The sequence below is a fragment of the Mauremys mutica genome, chromosome 4 (genome assembly GCF_020497125.1).
Source record: "Mauremys mutica isolate MM-2020 ecotype Southern chromosome 4, ASM2049712v1, whole genome shotgun sequence".
NCBI classification, from domain to species: Eukaryota; Metazoa; Chordata; order Testudines; family Geoemydidae; genus Mauremys; species Mauremys mutica.
The window spans coordinates 107,706,773-107,721,900 of NC_059075.1; the positions used below are offsets into that span (position 1 = coordinate 107,706,773).

General features: G+C 43.4%; 1 protein-coding gene and 1 non-coding gene across 3 annotated transcripts; both read left to right on the forward strand.

The window, feature by feature from the left end:
• The first annotated feature begins 342 nt into the window (after nt 1–342).
• Nucleotides 343–2,881, forward strand: ASCL2 (achaete-scute family bHLH transcription factor 2). Of its 2 annotated transcripts, none has more exons than XM_045015971.1 (2): nt 343–1,390; nt 2,078–2,881. In XM_045015971.1, the coding sequence occupies exon 1, from the start codon at nt 646–648 to the stop codon at nt 1,363–1,365; it is 720 nt and encodes a 239-aa protein (XP_044871906.1). In that variant the 5' UTR covers nt 343–645; the 3' UTR covers nt 1,366–1,390; nt 2,078–2,881. The 2 variants fall into 2 exon arrangements, with proteins under 2 accessions (XP_044871906.1, XP_044871907.1); XM_045015972.1 differs by having other exon boundaries at nt 2,081–2,881.
• Nucleotides 2,882–14,661: 11,780 nt separating this feature from the next.
• Nucleotides 14,662–14,767, forward strand: LOC123370562. The gene has a single exon (XR_006579460.1). It is a non-coding gene; the product is annotated as a U6 spliceosomal RNA (small nuclear RNA).
• The last annotated feature ends 361 nt before the right edge of the window (nt 14,768–15,128 follow it).

Consider the following 15,128-nt stretch of genomic DNA (forward strand, 5'->3'; position numbering starts at 1 on the left):
GAAGGAAAGAAAGGTCTATCTCTGCGCCTGCTGCTCACAGGTGCAAGAGCTGGAGCTTTCCTAGGCCCCAAGCTGGCAGCATTGGGATGCAAATAAGGCGGAGCGCGTGCTCCTCTCCGGGGGGAGGGATTGTTTATGGAACCTCCGCCGGGAGCCACGCGCCGGGCGTACGAAGCTGCCAAGCGAATTCCCCATTGGGTGGGAGGAGGCTCGGGAGCAGCGAGGGGAGGGGGGGGCTGTTGTGTGTGTGGCGCGCGTCGCGTCGCGTGCTGTTCCCGGGGGCTCGCGAGCGGCGGCAGCAGCAGCGCGTGTTGATAAGGGGCAGCGCTGGGAGGAACCTGCTGCAGAGGCGCATTGACAGCGCGCAAGGGAGCAGGGCTGGAAAGAAGGGGAGGGGGTGGGTTACTGAAGCAGCAGCGGCCGGGGTTGTGGCTGAGCGGGGCAGCGCCGGGCTCCACGCGCTGGGCACGCTCCCACTGTTTGCAATTAAGGAGGAGGAGAAAATATTTGGCAGGGTTTTTTTTTCTCCCTCCCCCCAAAAAAAAACTAGTTTGCAAGTTTTTTTTTCTTGCAAACTTTACCCCACTTGCAGCCCTGCCCCAGTCAGCTGCCCCCCGGAGGCTGAGGTAGGGTAAATGCCCCAAGATGAACGGTGGGCCAATAGCAGCTGCCATGCAACAGCCTTGCCCAAGTTTTCCCTTGCACGGATGCGGCGCCGGTTCCTTGGGGATGAAGTTCCAGCCGATGCCAGGTGCAGTCTCCTCCTCGGTGCAGCAGCAGCTGGTGGCCGCTAAGGGCCCGGCTCAGAACCCCAGCACGTCCGCGGCGCGCTGCAAAGGCTCCAAGCGGCGCTCCGGCTCGCCCGAGCTGCTGCGCTGCAAGAGGCGCCTGGCTTTCCCGGGGCTGGCCGGGCAGCCGCAGCCGGCGGGGGGAGCCGCGGCCGTGGCCCGGCGCAACGAGCGCGAGAGGAACCGGGTGAAGCTGGTGAACCTGGGCTTCCAGACCCTGCGCCAGCACGTGCCCAACGGCGCCGCCAGCAAGAAGATGAGCAAGGTGGAGACGCTGCGCTCGGCCGTGGAGTACATCCGAGCCCTGCAGCAGCTGCTGGACGAGCACGACGCCGTCAGCGCCGCCTTCCACGACGGCCTCCTGCCTCCCGCGCGGGCCGCCCCCGGCGGCGGCTGCTCCTACTCCTCCGCGTCGCCCTCCTTCGCCTCCTCTTCCTCCTCCGGCGGCCGGGAGGGCAGCTCCGTGCCGGGGTCCCCGCACTCGGCTTATTCCTCGGATGAGAGCGGCTACGAGGGGGCGCTGAGCCCCGAGGAGCGGGACCTGCTGGACTTCACTAGCTGGATCGGGAGCTACTGACCTCCGCCGCGTCCCCTCCCCGCAGGTAAAGCGGCCGGTGTGTGTCCTGCCATGTACTCCCCCCCCAGCATTGCAATAGGTGCAGCCCTACGCGGTTGAAAGAATCAGTTGCCCTACACTGGTCAGTTGCACTGGCTGAGTGATCTAATTTAGCTATTGGGTTGCATTGCCAAAAATAAAAAAAAAGTTTCCTCGCAAAAGTGAATGAACTTGGCCTTTCAGCCACCTCCCTTAACACGAAGACAGGGAAAACGTTGGAGTCAAGTTTAATCAAATGCGGTCCTTGAGTTCGACTGAATAAAAAAACTTTCCCCCAACTTTTAGGTCCCAAGTGAGTCACCGCTGGGAATAGCTGCAACCTGAATAAGACATCTGGTTGGCTTTGAAAATGGGGCTGGAGTAGAGAATAAAAACTTTCAGATTTGGGTGGCAAAACCCCAAAATAAATGAGGAAACTTAATTTATAGCAGTCATTTTCGGAGAGAAGGATAGAGTGGAGAGGCTACATGGGCATGTGGGGCAAGTTCTATTTGTACTTTATAAGGACAATAAATCACTGCCACATCCGCTTTGTGGAAGAGATTTAAACTGCACCGATATTGATTAGTGTAGACATGTGGCCAGGGAGGAAGCTATGCATCTCTCCCAGGAGCTGGGCAGTCTGTTAGTCACATGCTGCAGTGCTAATGGCCCTTTTCTCTTTTTCTTGTAGCAGCCTTGAAAGCAGAGATATGCAGGACCTCAGTACCTCATTGTCCTTGATGCCTATTATGATGCAGCAGAAGAGCAAAACGGACTCTTCTTACTACAACATGTTTTCTACCTTCAAGGAGCCCTATTGTCAAGGTCTTTAAGGGACTGGGCTTTGGAACCTACCTAGCAGGGTTCTTACTTGGAACAAAAGACTGTGGCTCTTAATTTTTTTTTAAAGTGCAATTATATAAATAGGTTATAGGGACCAATATCTTTAACTGCTGTTGTACAGGAGTTTATGGTGCCCTCCAAGGCTTTAATTGCCAATGAAATGGTTTGGTATACTCATGTTTCAAGTGATAGATTGAAATCTACCAGGCTTCCAACTTTTAACACATATGTACTTTTTTTATTTGGGAGGGGTGAAAAATTAACATTTGATGCTTCCTTTTTCTGAGCGGGGAGGGAATTTTTGTAATGTCAAAGATTCTATTTTACATGTAACTTGAACTGCCTATGGGAACGCTATCAATATGAAGACTTATTTTTGTATAAGAAACTTTAGAAAAGGGGAAAGGGAGGAGGAGTTGTTCTAGTAAATCCAATCCCCTTGTTCCTTAACACTGCCAGCTAGAATGTTTTGAGAACTTCTACAATTTAGATAATATTTTTTCCAACACTTTACTAAGGACTGTAAAAATTATGTTTTGTCTTAAATGTGGTGTCCAAGTCTTGTCTGGTGTGAAGGTTCACTTATTTGAAAACTGAAGTTTAATGTTTTGAAGGCATTTTCTATGCACTTGCAAGGGTTTCTTAAGTTGTACATATGCAGTTTTTAAAGAGTATTTTATGTAAATTGACTTTATAAATAAAATCTATTTATAAATGGCTTCTCTAGTTATAGGATGCACATTTCAACCATGTCAACTTACAAATACTTCCCATTTTGCATATGGAAGACATGGGAAGAACGGTTAATCATGAGAACACTTGTATGGTAGCAAATCATTATATGGGGCCAGATTGAGCATGCTGAAGGGGAATGAGGGTAAAACAAGGAAACAGCTTTCCCGCTATTTTTCCCACACTGTGGGCAGACATATTCACAGTCCTTATGCTTAGCTAAGTGTAAGAATGTTGCACGTGACTAGTACTGCTAGGAGAACTAGGCACCCAAAAATGCATGGAAAGGAAGTGAGATCATGAAGGGACCAGCATGATCCACCCTTTTAAGGAGTGATGCAAAGGGGATTCTCCCTGGGATGCCTTCCATCTCCCCAAGATGTAGTGATGCAGCTCTGCCCAGCCTTCATTGTGGTCTTTGGCCTAAAGGCACAATACAGCTCTAAGCAACTATTGGAGACAATGATTTTCTGAGATCTCCATTTGTCCTGGCCCCGAGTTAGATTCTGATATCCTTACTCAAGTTGATTAGTACCTTTGAAATCGCTGCCCAGCATGGGTGGGGGTATCCAAATCTGGCCAATGTTAACTGAAGTTATGTAAAAGGATGAGTATACCATTTCTTAATACTCTTATTCAGAGGTAATAAACACCATTATTTAAGAGTTTCAAATGAGTAAGTATTGCAGGTTCTTATAACCTCATTTAAGAGGTTTATTACTTCTGGGTTTATGCTGAAGGCATGTTTCAGTGGAAGCATGGTACAGTTCCCTTCAGCTGTTGGGGAAGATTACTATGAATCACAATGACAAAATAAGAAGCAAAGGGGACTATGAATGGGAAAACAAAGGCCCTTATTTTCCAAATATAGTGGTAGCTAATTTAATTCAGTGAACTGTAGCAAAATGGAACAGGATATACTGAGTGAACACAGAACAAACTACAGAAATTTAAACTAACTTACTTTCTAAAGCCCATGTGTATAGATCCTCCTTACTCCATTGGAGTAAGAAGTGCATACATCTTGTGATTCAAGGAAAAGGCAATGGGAGAATACAATTCCACCTCTCCCCTATTTTATTTCAAAGCACTAACTAGGATACTTTGTATCATACAGTGTACATCCAAGGGTATGTGTGCTTTTACTCTCAGTCCTAACAGATGAAAGCCCAGTGAGGTTAAGGGTTAGACTTTAAGAAGGCCAGAGCACCCACAACTCCTTTTGAAGTTAACAGCTCAGGGCATTTTAGCATCTTTTATAAACAAAACAGCAATCGGGTCCTACTGTAAAATTTTCAAAAGCATTTTAGTCTCTTAGGAGCCTAAGTTCCATGGAAATATAATGGGACTTGTATCCATAAAGCACTTTTGAAGTGTTTCCCCTGTGACTTGTCAGCACCACACGGCACACCAGTGCTAGAATTGAGAAGAGAGCTTTGCTTGGCACGCCAATCCCATAACTAGACCTGGGGGTTGTGAATCAATTTTAGGGCAGAGGGTTTACAACTTCCATCCCTTTCCCTCCCTTTCATTTAAAAAGAATTGTATTTCTAGCTCTTATAGTTACTGCAAAAATATGAGCCAAGCATAAACTGATGTAGGGATGCCTGTAAACAGTCTGGAACAATAGCTCCAAGACAGGTTTAGGGGGATCACGGACATCCTGCTCTCCTCATATTACTTAAATGGGCGGTGAGTCCCAGCTAGATCCTTGGCAGGGGTTCCAGCATGGAAAAGGTGGATAACAACTGGTCTAGAAAACTTTAATACTGTTTAAAGAAGGAAAATATGCAGCCATTAAAGTGATTGATACCAAAAAGCTATATTTGAATTGTTAATTTAGTATTAAGTCATTTATTGCTTCTAGAACACTAGATCACTGAGATATTGCTGCAGCTATATTAAAGCTGTATCAACTGCAACAATAGCAACATTTATTAACAATAACTGGTGAGATGCTAAAATGATGAAATATTTAAGCGATCTATAGCTGTTCAATGGCCTGGATTGTGCATGGAGCCTATGGTCAACCTCCCATGCAATTTTATACCATCAGCCAATATTTTAATAACTACTAAGTGGAGAAAACAATTTTCTGGATAAGTTATGATTGAATCTTCTCAAGAACCATTTGGTGTAATTTTCAAGATGATCCAACAGAATCATCTTGAAGATACTATTGAACATAAATGAAAAGCAGAAGGAAGAGCCAGAATTTGAAGTGAGAAGGGTCCCTCTATGTTTGGCTACTATAAAGAAACTCCAGATAAAGCTACTTGAACAAACTAAATAGTTCTAAGTCTTTCTACTGATGAGGAAAATATATTGGAAGATATATTGATGCTGGCTTATAGAAAGTTTTAGGGAATTGAGAAAAGATTTTTCTTCCCAGCCTCAGAGTATGTGAATCATTAGAAGAGGATATTGTTTACTTCCCAGTGTAGCAAGTTAAGAAAACAGCATTAGAAGAAAGATCAGATACTGATTTTGAAAGAACTATGGGTAGTACAAAGATTTTAAAGAATGCTTTTATGTATAAGCTTTTTGAAGAAATAAGATGGAAAGAATGTGCCAAATTAAAAAAGAAACCCACTAAATTAAGCCACCTCTAAGCCTTCTTCCTGCCAGTCATTTTAATCTCAAATGAGACCTAAAGGTACTTTTTAGTTTAAATTCACAAACCATACAGGAAATATTATAAAAGCACCAAAGTACTCAGATGACTTCACTCTACTGTTAACAGCTTTATACTTTCTTGTAAAAGTCCCGTACATTGTATCTGCCGTCTTTTATGTAAGCACTGAAAACACATGGGTCATCAGTTAATGTTTCATAGGAGAGGGAACAAAATATATTTCTTGTTCTCTGATGGTTCCAGTGGGGGCAAAAAGACAGTGTATGGGATTTATATGTAAACCGGACAACAGAAGGGACTTTGTTAGCTATGTACAACCGTACTTGATTCTACATTTCAGTCTCTGCTGCCAACTAGAAAGTCTTTGGAACTCTGCCTACCCAGAGTGTTCTAGACTTTAAAGATCACCACAAGTCCTGAAAGTTACATATGTTAAGTGAAAGGTGCCAGAATGAGAAAACTGGAGAGCCATGGCAAAGGCAGCCGCAGCAGCACAAAATCTCCCACCCTCACCAGTCTGGAGGTCTCATCTCTGTAGGTGAAGGGGTAATTCAGTCTCCATATTAGTTCAATATTTGGCTTTTCTCTTGAAACTGCCATCAAGGGTGCCAGTTAGTGCTAACCGTGCAGTGCTTGTGTGTATTGTGTCCATTAAAATATTTGGAACAGCAGTGGCCCAGACACCACTCATATGGAAACAACTTTTGGTCACTATGGATCTGGGCTGGACTTGAACTGACAATGTAGAGACGAGACTGGATAGTCCCATCAGCAAAGCCATGAGCCGTTGCAAGAAGCCTTCTGCAGCCTGGTGGTGAGGGTGCTTTGCTGGGATGCTGGAGTCCTTGGTTCAATTCCTCTTCAGGGCCTGAGATGGAAGAAATCTTTAAGGAGGGGGAGGGATAGCTCAGTGGTTTGAGCATTGGCCTGCTAAATTCAGGGTTGTGAGTTCAGTCCTTGAGAAGGCCACTTAAGGATCTGGGGCAAAAATTGGTCCTGCTAGTGAAGGCAGGGTGCTGGACTCAATGACCTTTCAAGGTCCCTTCCAGTTCTAGGAGATTGGTATACCTCCAATTATTACCTTCCAACCTCCTCTGTACTAGTAAGCTTTTTGGGGTGGGACAGTCATTTTGTTCTGTGTTTGTACATCTAGCACAGTGGCTCCTGGGCCATGACTAGGCTCCTATGCAAATAATAATTCTTTGCAATCCAGTTGCTCAGAATCTCAATCCTTTGTCTCAATACTTGATTCTCTTGGCTAAGGCTTCTATGAATTTTGAAATGTAAGTGCCTAAAACTAAACTCCTAAATAACCAACACAAGCACTGTCAAATCTCATGGACTGCAATGAGAATTGTGGGCATTGTGCCTCTCTGACTAGCAGATCACTGTTATTTAAGTTTCTAAATAGGAATATAGATGCCAAACTTCAGGCACCCGATGCTCAGAGCTCATACCAAGGGAATACAGCACCAGGGTAAAGGACTGATTTTTAGGCAATCAGATTCAAGCAAGAGAATTGAACAGAAGAGTCAAGGAAAGCTTAGTCCTTGTCTACACACAAAAATATGGTGCTGCTTCAATTGTACTGGCATTGTTAAAGTGGTACAACCCCACTAGTCTAGACTCATTTTACCACTACAACTAATTCCTGTACAGGAAGGGAAATAACTAAGATATACCAGTATAAGGCACCTTTGTACCAATACAGTTGTGGCCACATTAAGGGTTGTACTGGTATAACTACATTGGTAAAAAACAATTCACATCCTTAACCAACATAGTTATACCAGTTTGAAAACCGTGTGTAGACCAGGAATTAGCAATTGGGAATGGGATATCAAAACATTCAATTTTATATTCTGCTGCTCCGGTCTCATTATTCTTCCTTCTGTTCAGTGTGAGTTATGGTAGTAATTTTTACAGAAATGTCATCTAGTCTTCTCCATCCCTGACACTACATCAAAGTTGTTCAAAGTTCCCATCCTCCCACCACTCCACAGCATTTCACATGTCTCAGTCATTTCTAATGAGGACTGAGGCAGGAACATATTGTCAGACCTAGCTTGTGCTTCCTGGTCTTAGAAAACATCTATTTTTCCACCCATATTCTTCTCCTTTGGCATTTTGAGTTGCTCAGTATGAGGCTTTGTTCTTGCTCCCCAAAGCAAATTAATCCTAATAAATGTTAAAAATACCTTCACAACAGACTGTACTTCATTGTAATTCTGGAGTTCTGCTACAACATATCATGGGCATTTTGCTGTCAGGCTCCATTGCCTGCCTCCCTCCCTCCAAAAAGCCTTTTAGAGGAGAAAAATCCATAAATACTATTTCTATGTCCAGTGAAAAGTAATGACTTTGTAAGAAAAGGATGTATAGGCTATTCCAAAGATTTACCATCCAAAGAACATTTCAGACAATCACGTGGTTTTACCCCACAACAGATACGCACAAAGTGCAATCCCCTGCTGAACCTCAGATTTTTAAAGTGGAATGGAGTGCCACAGGAGACCAAGATTCTGACAACAGCTTTCAGTATAAAGCTTTCCTGGAAAAACTTTGGAAAAATAGTCCAGAAAGGTTCCAGAATAGGAAGGATTTATAGTATTCCTCATGTCCCGATCAGATTGCAAAGTAGTAAATATTTGGTTTACAAACGAGTCTGTTGCAGAGAATGATTAACTGTTGGTTTCAATTTACAATGACTTCCATTTATATAACACCTCATAAAGATCTTCTTACAGACCAGGCACAGCACAGAAAGCAGCAACACAAGATCCCACACACCACTTTGCCTCTACCTCTACTCCAGCCTGAAAGAAACGACCTCTAGGAGATTAATGGTGTGTCTGCTGAGGACTTTCAGTTATGGTGGTGGTTTGTGGGACATGGACACCAGTATGCTAGGAACAGACTGGAGGTCATTAATTCTTTTCACATAGGCTGCTGAATAGCTGGATGATAACAATTTTCAATCACTACTTATCTGGGCTGGATTTAAGCAGGGAGACTAGAAATATATTTTGTTACTAATCCTCTGGGCTATCCACTCCCTGGAACTGTCAAGATTAAGTAAAATTGGATTTGATTTTGAGCACTCTCCCAATGGTTTTGTTGGTATCAGCAGAGATGGGGGGATTTGTTTTTCTTCCTAGCAACCTACAATATTCTAGCTCTGTTACCAAAGGAAATTTTAGTAGTGGGTATGTTAATTATACATAGAAATGCAAATTACATTACAACAGAAATGAGTGTGACCACAAACTATGATCTCTATGGGAAAAATGATTCTTAACAGTCTAGTATACAACAAGGTGACAAAGAAATAAACTAGTTGAAAAGCTTCTGGAGATGCTATCCGAAGGCTCATTTTAGGCTGCCTATAATACACACAGCATAGCTGTGGATAAAGAGTTCCCTGCAGGGTATGCTCGGACTGAATTCAGCAGCCCCTTAGTGCAATTCAGTTTGAATATTTCATTGGGAATTTGTATTACTTTATGAGAAACTGTTACTATCCCTTTAGTTGGGTTTAAGGATGTGGTCTATTTATGCCCTCTCCCTCCAAGTGACTAGCAGTCCTTTATATATATATAAACAAACAGGTTTAAAGAATTTCTTCCAACTTGTCATGGGGACCCATCTAGGAAAACGCTCAAGCCTTACTTGAGAGAGAAAGATGAGTACTCTGTCATGGCAACAATATAACCAGCACTACATCTTCTCTTAGGGAGAGGCCAGGGGTCTGCGTTACCCCTTTATTATGGCTGACAAGAGGCGGAGCAACAAGGAAAGCACCTGTGTTCCACCCTTAGCTAACATAAGGGCTATAGGAAAGGGTCACTAGAGGCTGGTGTATCTGTCTCAGTCTACATGGATGTTGGATGGAGAGTCTTTTCTGGTCTTGAGAAGTTAGAGCAACCCACCAGACTATGCCATGCTATGTAAGTCCTGTAGATGTAGATCTGCATGAATAAAATTTACTCAGCCTTCACTTGAGAGCTGTTTGACAACCTCATGTCTCTGTTCCCACTCCTCTTCCACCTGGGGCATCACCATTGTCACAGAATACATAAATAAATATAGCTATTAGTGAAGTGAAGCAATTGGGGGGCCTAGTACAGCTGTAGCAGGCAACAGGGATATTCAAGGAAGCCACAGACAGCTGGTGGGACACTTTAGATCCAATTTTATTAAAGAAAAAAAGCACAAAAGGAAGACGATTTTTAATTTGTAACTGGGGCAAAGCGGATTGGGTGAGAGATGGCTTTATAGGGAAAAGAAGATCTTATGAACTGATTTCACTCAAGGTCAACTAGCAAGCTCACAACAGAGCTGAGACTAGAACCTAAGTCTTTCAAGTCCCCTTGCAGCACTTGATGCAGGGGGCCATAGCGGCCTCCACTGTAACCTATTCAGGGCTGGGTCCTAGAGCCCAATTCATGCTGCTGACCCCTTGATCCTTCAGTATGCCTTCACATGATCATAAAGGCCCATTCATACAGATCTGATTGCAGGATTGGGGTCTATGATTGTATATTAAAGTATATCTCTACCTGTGTGACCAAGAGTTAAAGAGAAAAAAATTTAATGTTCTAATTTATTTTCCTGTGTGGATATGTTTTTTTTTTACTTTTTGCATTTCACTCAGCTTAGACAGTCAAACGAGACAGGTCATTTTCACTTTGATTTATAAACATTTTCTCTTTCTAGTTTTCCTGATGTCACCTGTTGTCATTGTTTTTGTGTTGCAAGCACTCCCTTGCAGTATTGAGGTAACCAAAAACAAAAGTTTTAAATTGAAATGAAAAAGGTCATGAAACGATTTCTAATTAGAGATTTTGAATTTTGAAAGGTTGATGCAATTTTAATTTAGGAATTTCAAAATTTGGAAAAAAGTGACTAAGCTTTCTAAACAATTTTTTCTTACTAGAGTACAGGATGAAATTATCTGAAATTTTGACAAATATTCAAAATTTGAAAAAGGCCATAAAAATAATTTGAAAAAAATATTCATTATTTACTCCCACACATATGTACTTTTTTTTTTGAGTGAACCTGTTTGAAATGGGTTTTGGGACTAAGTTACATGAGAGGTTGTGAAAGAGAGAGTCAAGGATGACACTTTTGAGGCTGAAAACATGGGAAATGGGAAAAAGAGTGGAATTGTCAAAGGTATTATAGAAGGGGGGGCAGTGGACAAAGATTAGGAAGATAGATAAGCACCCCAGTTCTGGAAAAACTGAGGCCTCCTCTACACTTAAATGTTAACTGGGCATAGCGACAGCTCTCAGAGGTGTGAAAAATTTAGTTAACTATAGTTAAACTGACCTAATCGCCAGTTCTTCCATCAACCTAGCTACTGCTGCTTGGGGAGATAGATTACCTACATGGACAGAAAAAAACCCCTCCATTGTTGTAGGAAGTGTCCACTCCAACAGGTACAGGAAAAGAAGGTTGGAGCCACCAAAGTAAACACTAAAGGAGCATTCAGCAAGGCAGGAGGAGATGGAGGAGTGCAGAAAGTCACTGGAGTTAAAAGAGGGATGGAAGTGGAGGAAAAAATGGTTAGCAGTGTCAAAGGCTGTAAACCCTTTGAACTATCTAGAAGGATGTCCTAGTGACCTTGACCAGTGCTGTTTCAGTAGTTTGGAATGGAGAGGGCAGAAACCAGGGGAACAGATAGAGAGTTGGAAGAAAAGAACCCTAAACCCTGATGCTCCAATCACTTACATATTTGCTTAAGGATACATGTATTTGCAGGATTAGAGCCCAGACAGCAGGAGTACATAAGCATGTATGTGTCCAAAGTGCTGAAAGAAGGGACACTCTGGGTACGTCTTCACTACCCGCCATATCGGCGGGTAGCAATCGATTTCTCGGGGATCGATATATCGCGTCTCATCTAGACGCGATATATCGATCCCCGAACGCGCTCCTGTCGACTCTGGAACTCCACCAACCTGAACGGCGGTAGCGGAGTCGACATGGGGAGCCGCGGACATCGATCCCGCGCCGTGAGGACGGTAGGTAATTCGATATAAGATACTTCGACTTCAGCTACGTTATTCACGTAGCTGAAGTTGCGTATCTTAGATCGATTTCCCCCCGTAGTGTAGACCAGCCCTCTGGTTCTCATGATGCAAGAACTACTTTACAAGAACATTGTCTGTGATTTAATTATAGAAAAGCTGCAATCTTCTGTGCACCTCCCTCAACATTCTTGCATCCTCATTTCTTTCTCCTCCTCGTTCTCTTTTCCCTCAGGGACTGAGCTTCAGCTATTTAAAAGCTATAAATATAATAATTATCCAATCATAGGACACAGTAAATTGTACTTTCTTTTTAATTTTGGCTTTCTCTAGAAACAAACCCACAGTATGTATGGTTATTATAGCCCCCAGGTGAGTTTTTTTCCTTCAAAGTCACTGCCACAAGCTGGCCAGTTCATAGGTGAAACGTTAACACTCATATAACACAAAACAGTATCAACCTTTTTTAAAGAACAATAAAAGGAATTAATTTGGCAAGAGAATGTTGTCTAATCACTTTTGTATTGTTTAAAAGCGATAACATCTGCCAAAAGGGGTTTCACGTTAGCACGTGTACACACACACACACACACACACACACACACACACACACACACACACACACACACACACACACACACACACACACACACACACACACACACACACACACAGTTCCCTAAAGGTTTTATGAAGGACTTAAATTCCCTTTGGCAAAATGATTTATAACAGAAGCAGGTGCTGCCCATAGATTAATAACATACATCAAAGAAATATTTGTAGATACAATCCCTCCTGCTCTATCCTAAGCAACACATTAAACGTAAAAAATTCATTTAGTCTACTAGCTGCTCTCTCCTGTCATGGGCCTACTGATTTCAATGGAATTACTTACATGCTTAAAGTGAAGTTGTAGCCATGTGGGTCCCAGGATATTAGAAAGTCAAGATGAGTGAGGTAAATATCTTTTATTGGACCAATATCTATTGGTAAGAAAGCTTGTCTCTCACCCACCTTGTCTTTCTATGCTTAAAGTGAGATGTGCTTCAGTAGCTTGCTGAATTGGGGTGATGGAACCTCCCAGGGACACTAGGTTGGTTTCTGCAGAGGGTTTCAATGTATCTTGTCCTGGGGAAGATGTTGTTTTGCGCCATTGTAAAGCCTACACTATAATATGGTAACATGTGCCTTGTAAGTATTTGAAATCATAAATAATTTAAATCAGAAGAAAACACTCCAGCACTGTAAATTAATGGTCCCAAACATTTTACACTGATATTACTGCAGTGTGTTGGACCATTACAGTAGAATGCTGGAATATTTTATGCCCATTCACTCCTTGGTCTCGCTACAGAGCTAGCAAGCAAGGATACTAATTGGTGCCAACAGTGATGGTGGTTTTTGAGATGTGGGTGCCCATTTGCTGGGAACTGGACTAAAAGCACAAAATTCATTTCACATACATACACTACTGAAAAGCCATTGCTGATGATAACGTGAAGTCACTATTGATTAGGGTCAAACATACTGATCTGTTGGTGAAAAAATGTATGGGCCAAGTTCACATCTGGTGTAAGCTGAATTTGGCTCCGCCTGTTGTATTGAAAAATGCTAGTGGGTTCCAGCAGCCTGGTTCTAAAGCCTGATCCAGAGCTTAGAAGATTCTCATTGTCATTGACTTCACTGGGCTTTGGATCAGACCCATTGCCTGCAAAACAGTCTGTCCTATTGCTTTTGTCCCCTACATGTATCTTTCCCTCTTGACTGGCAGCACGCTTCCATGAGGTACCCTGTTTTCCATTCTGTCTCTCTACCCTCTTTCTGCCCCCTTTTGCATGCACAACACCTGCCTCCATTCTTGGCTTCCCTTATACATAGCCTGACAGGACTTATATAATATATATATATTAACAACAATGAATCCTTTATAGGAATATATCTAAAAACAACAACAACCAGACAGGAGCTGTTGATTTTCTGTGCCCTAAAGAAAAGCCCTTGTGATCACAATGAAGTCCCAGGCCTTTTCTGAAGGACTCCACAATAGCAGCGGTGGCTCATACGGGCAAAGGGGATTGCTTTTATTGGCTCTCCCTCTGAGATCCCATTTTTTGCCACTGCCATTTTTTCCATCTCCTCCTCCCCTCCACCTTTAAATTTATTTCACATATCACCCTTCGTCCCCCACCCCCAAAACATCCCCCTTTCTCTTTCATTCTTTTCCTTTCACAAATCAAGAGAGAGAGGGGAAGGAAGGGGGGAAAAGCAGGGAGGAGGGGAGAGACTCTTTGGAGGAGGAGGAGGAGAAGAGTTTGAAAGAGTTCACAGCAAGCTGAGGAACAATAGAAGCAGGTCAGCATACTCATTGTGCCAGGCTCTTATCCATCTAAATGAAGGGAAAATCCTGACTTGTGTCCCAGCTGGGAGAAGTTTTGTTGTGTTTTGTTTTTTGTTGTCATCACCACCCCCCACCCCCAGTTCTCTTTTTCAAGATGGATCAAAGTGCCCCCCCCAGTCACTCCCCTACCCTTTCTTACAGCTCCCCTTCCCCCTTTAGCATAGCACAATGCAGCCTTTTGTGGAAGCCATTGTTGTGGCCTTTTGCACCTCATTATCCTCATTGTGGGTTCCCCATTATTCCACCCCGCCTCTGGTAAATAAACTCTATAGTGAAAGGCAGGGAGAATGGGAAGGGGAGGGGAGAGGCGGGGATGCTGGGAGGAGAAGGGTGGGGGATTTGCCTTTTTTTTGCCCCCACCTGTCATTTAGGCAAACAGCAATAGAAAGCGAGGGACAAATACACATGAGAAGGGAGGAGAGGGAGGGAAGTACAGGGAGGACCAGTCCAGGACATAATAACAAAGCTCTGTGTGTGTGTGTTTGCAAACATGCCCTGTGCTGTGGCTACCTGCAATCTCAGCAACAGGCAGTGGAGCACTTTCCAATGGCCCTAGGGCAGCCATTTCCTGGCAAGGGGTCAAGACCAACTTGGGCACCATAATAAATTGAAAGCACTCACCATAGAACAGAGCTTGCTTCCGCAGGACATATACTAAAATTGGAATGATACAGAGAAGAGTAGCATGGCCCCTGCACAAGGATGACACACAAAATTCAGGAAGTGCTCCCTGCTTAGGGGGAGGGATAGCTCAGTGGGTTGAGCATTGCCCTACACAATCCAGCGTTGTGAGTTCAATCCTTAGGGAGGCATTTAGGGATCAGGACAAAAATCTGTCAGGGACAGTATTTGATACTGCTGTGACAACAGGGGACTGGACTCAACTCACTGACCTTTTAAGGTCCCCTCCAGTTCTATGAGATAGGTATATCTCCATACTTAAAAAACAAACACAACTGTCCCACATCTCAGTTTAGGCACATTAGCCCAGATTTTCAACAGCTCTCATTTAGGCCTCCTAGATAAGTGGCCACATTTTCAAATGTACTCAGTACTTGCAGATCCTCATGGGAACAGTGGGAGATGCAGGCTGCTGATG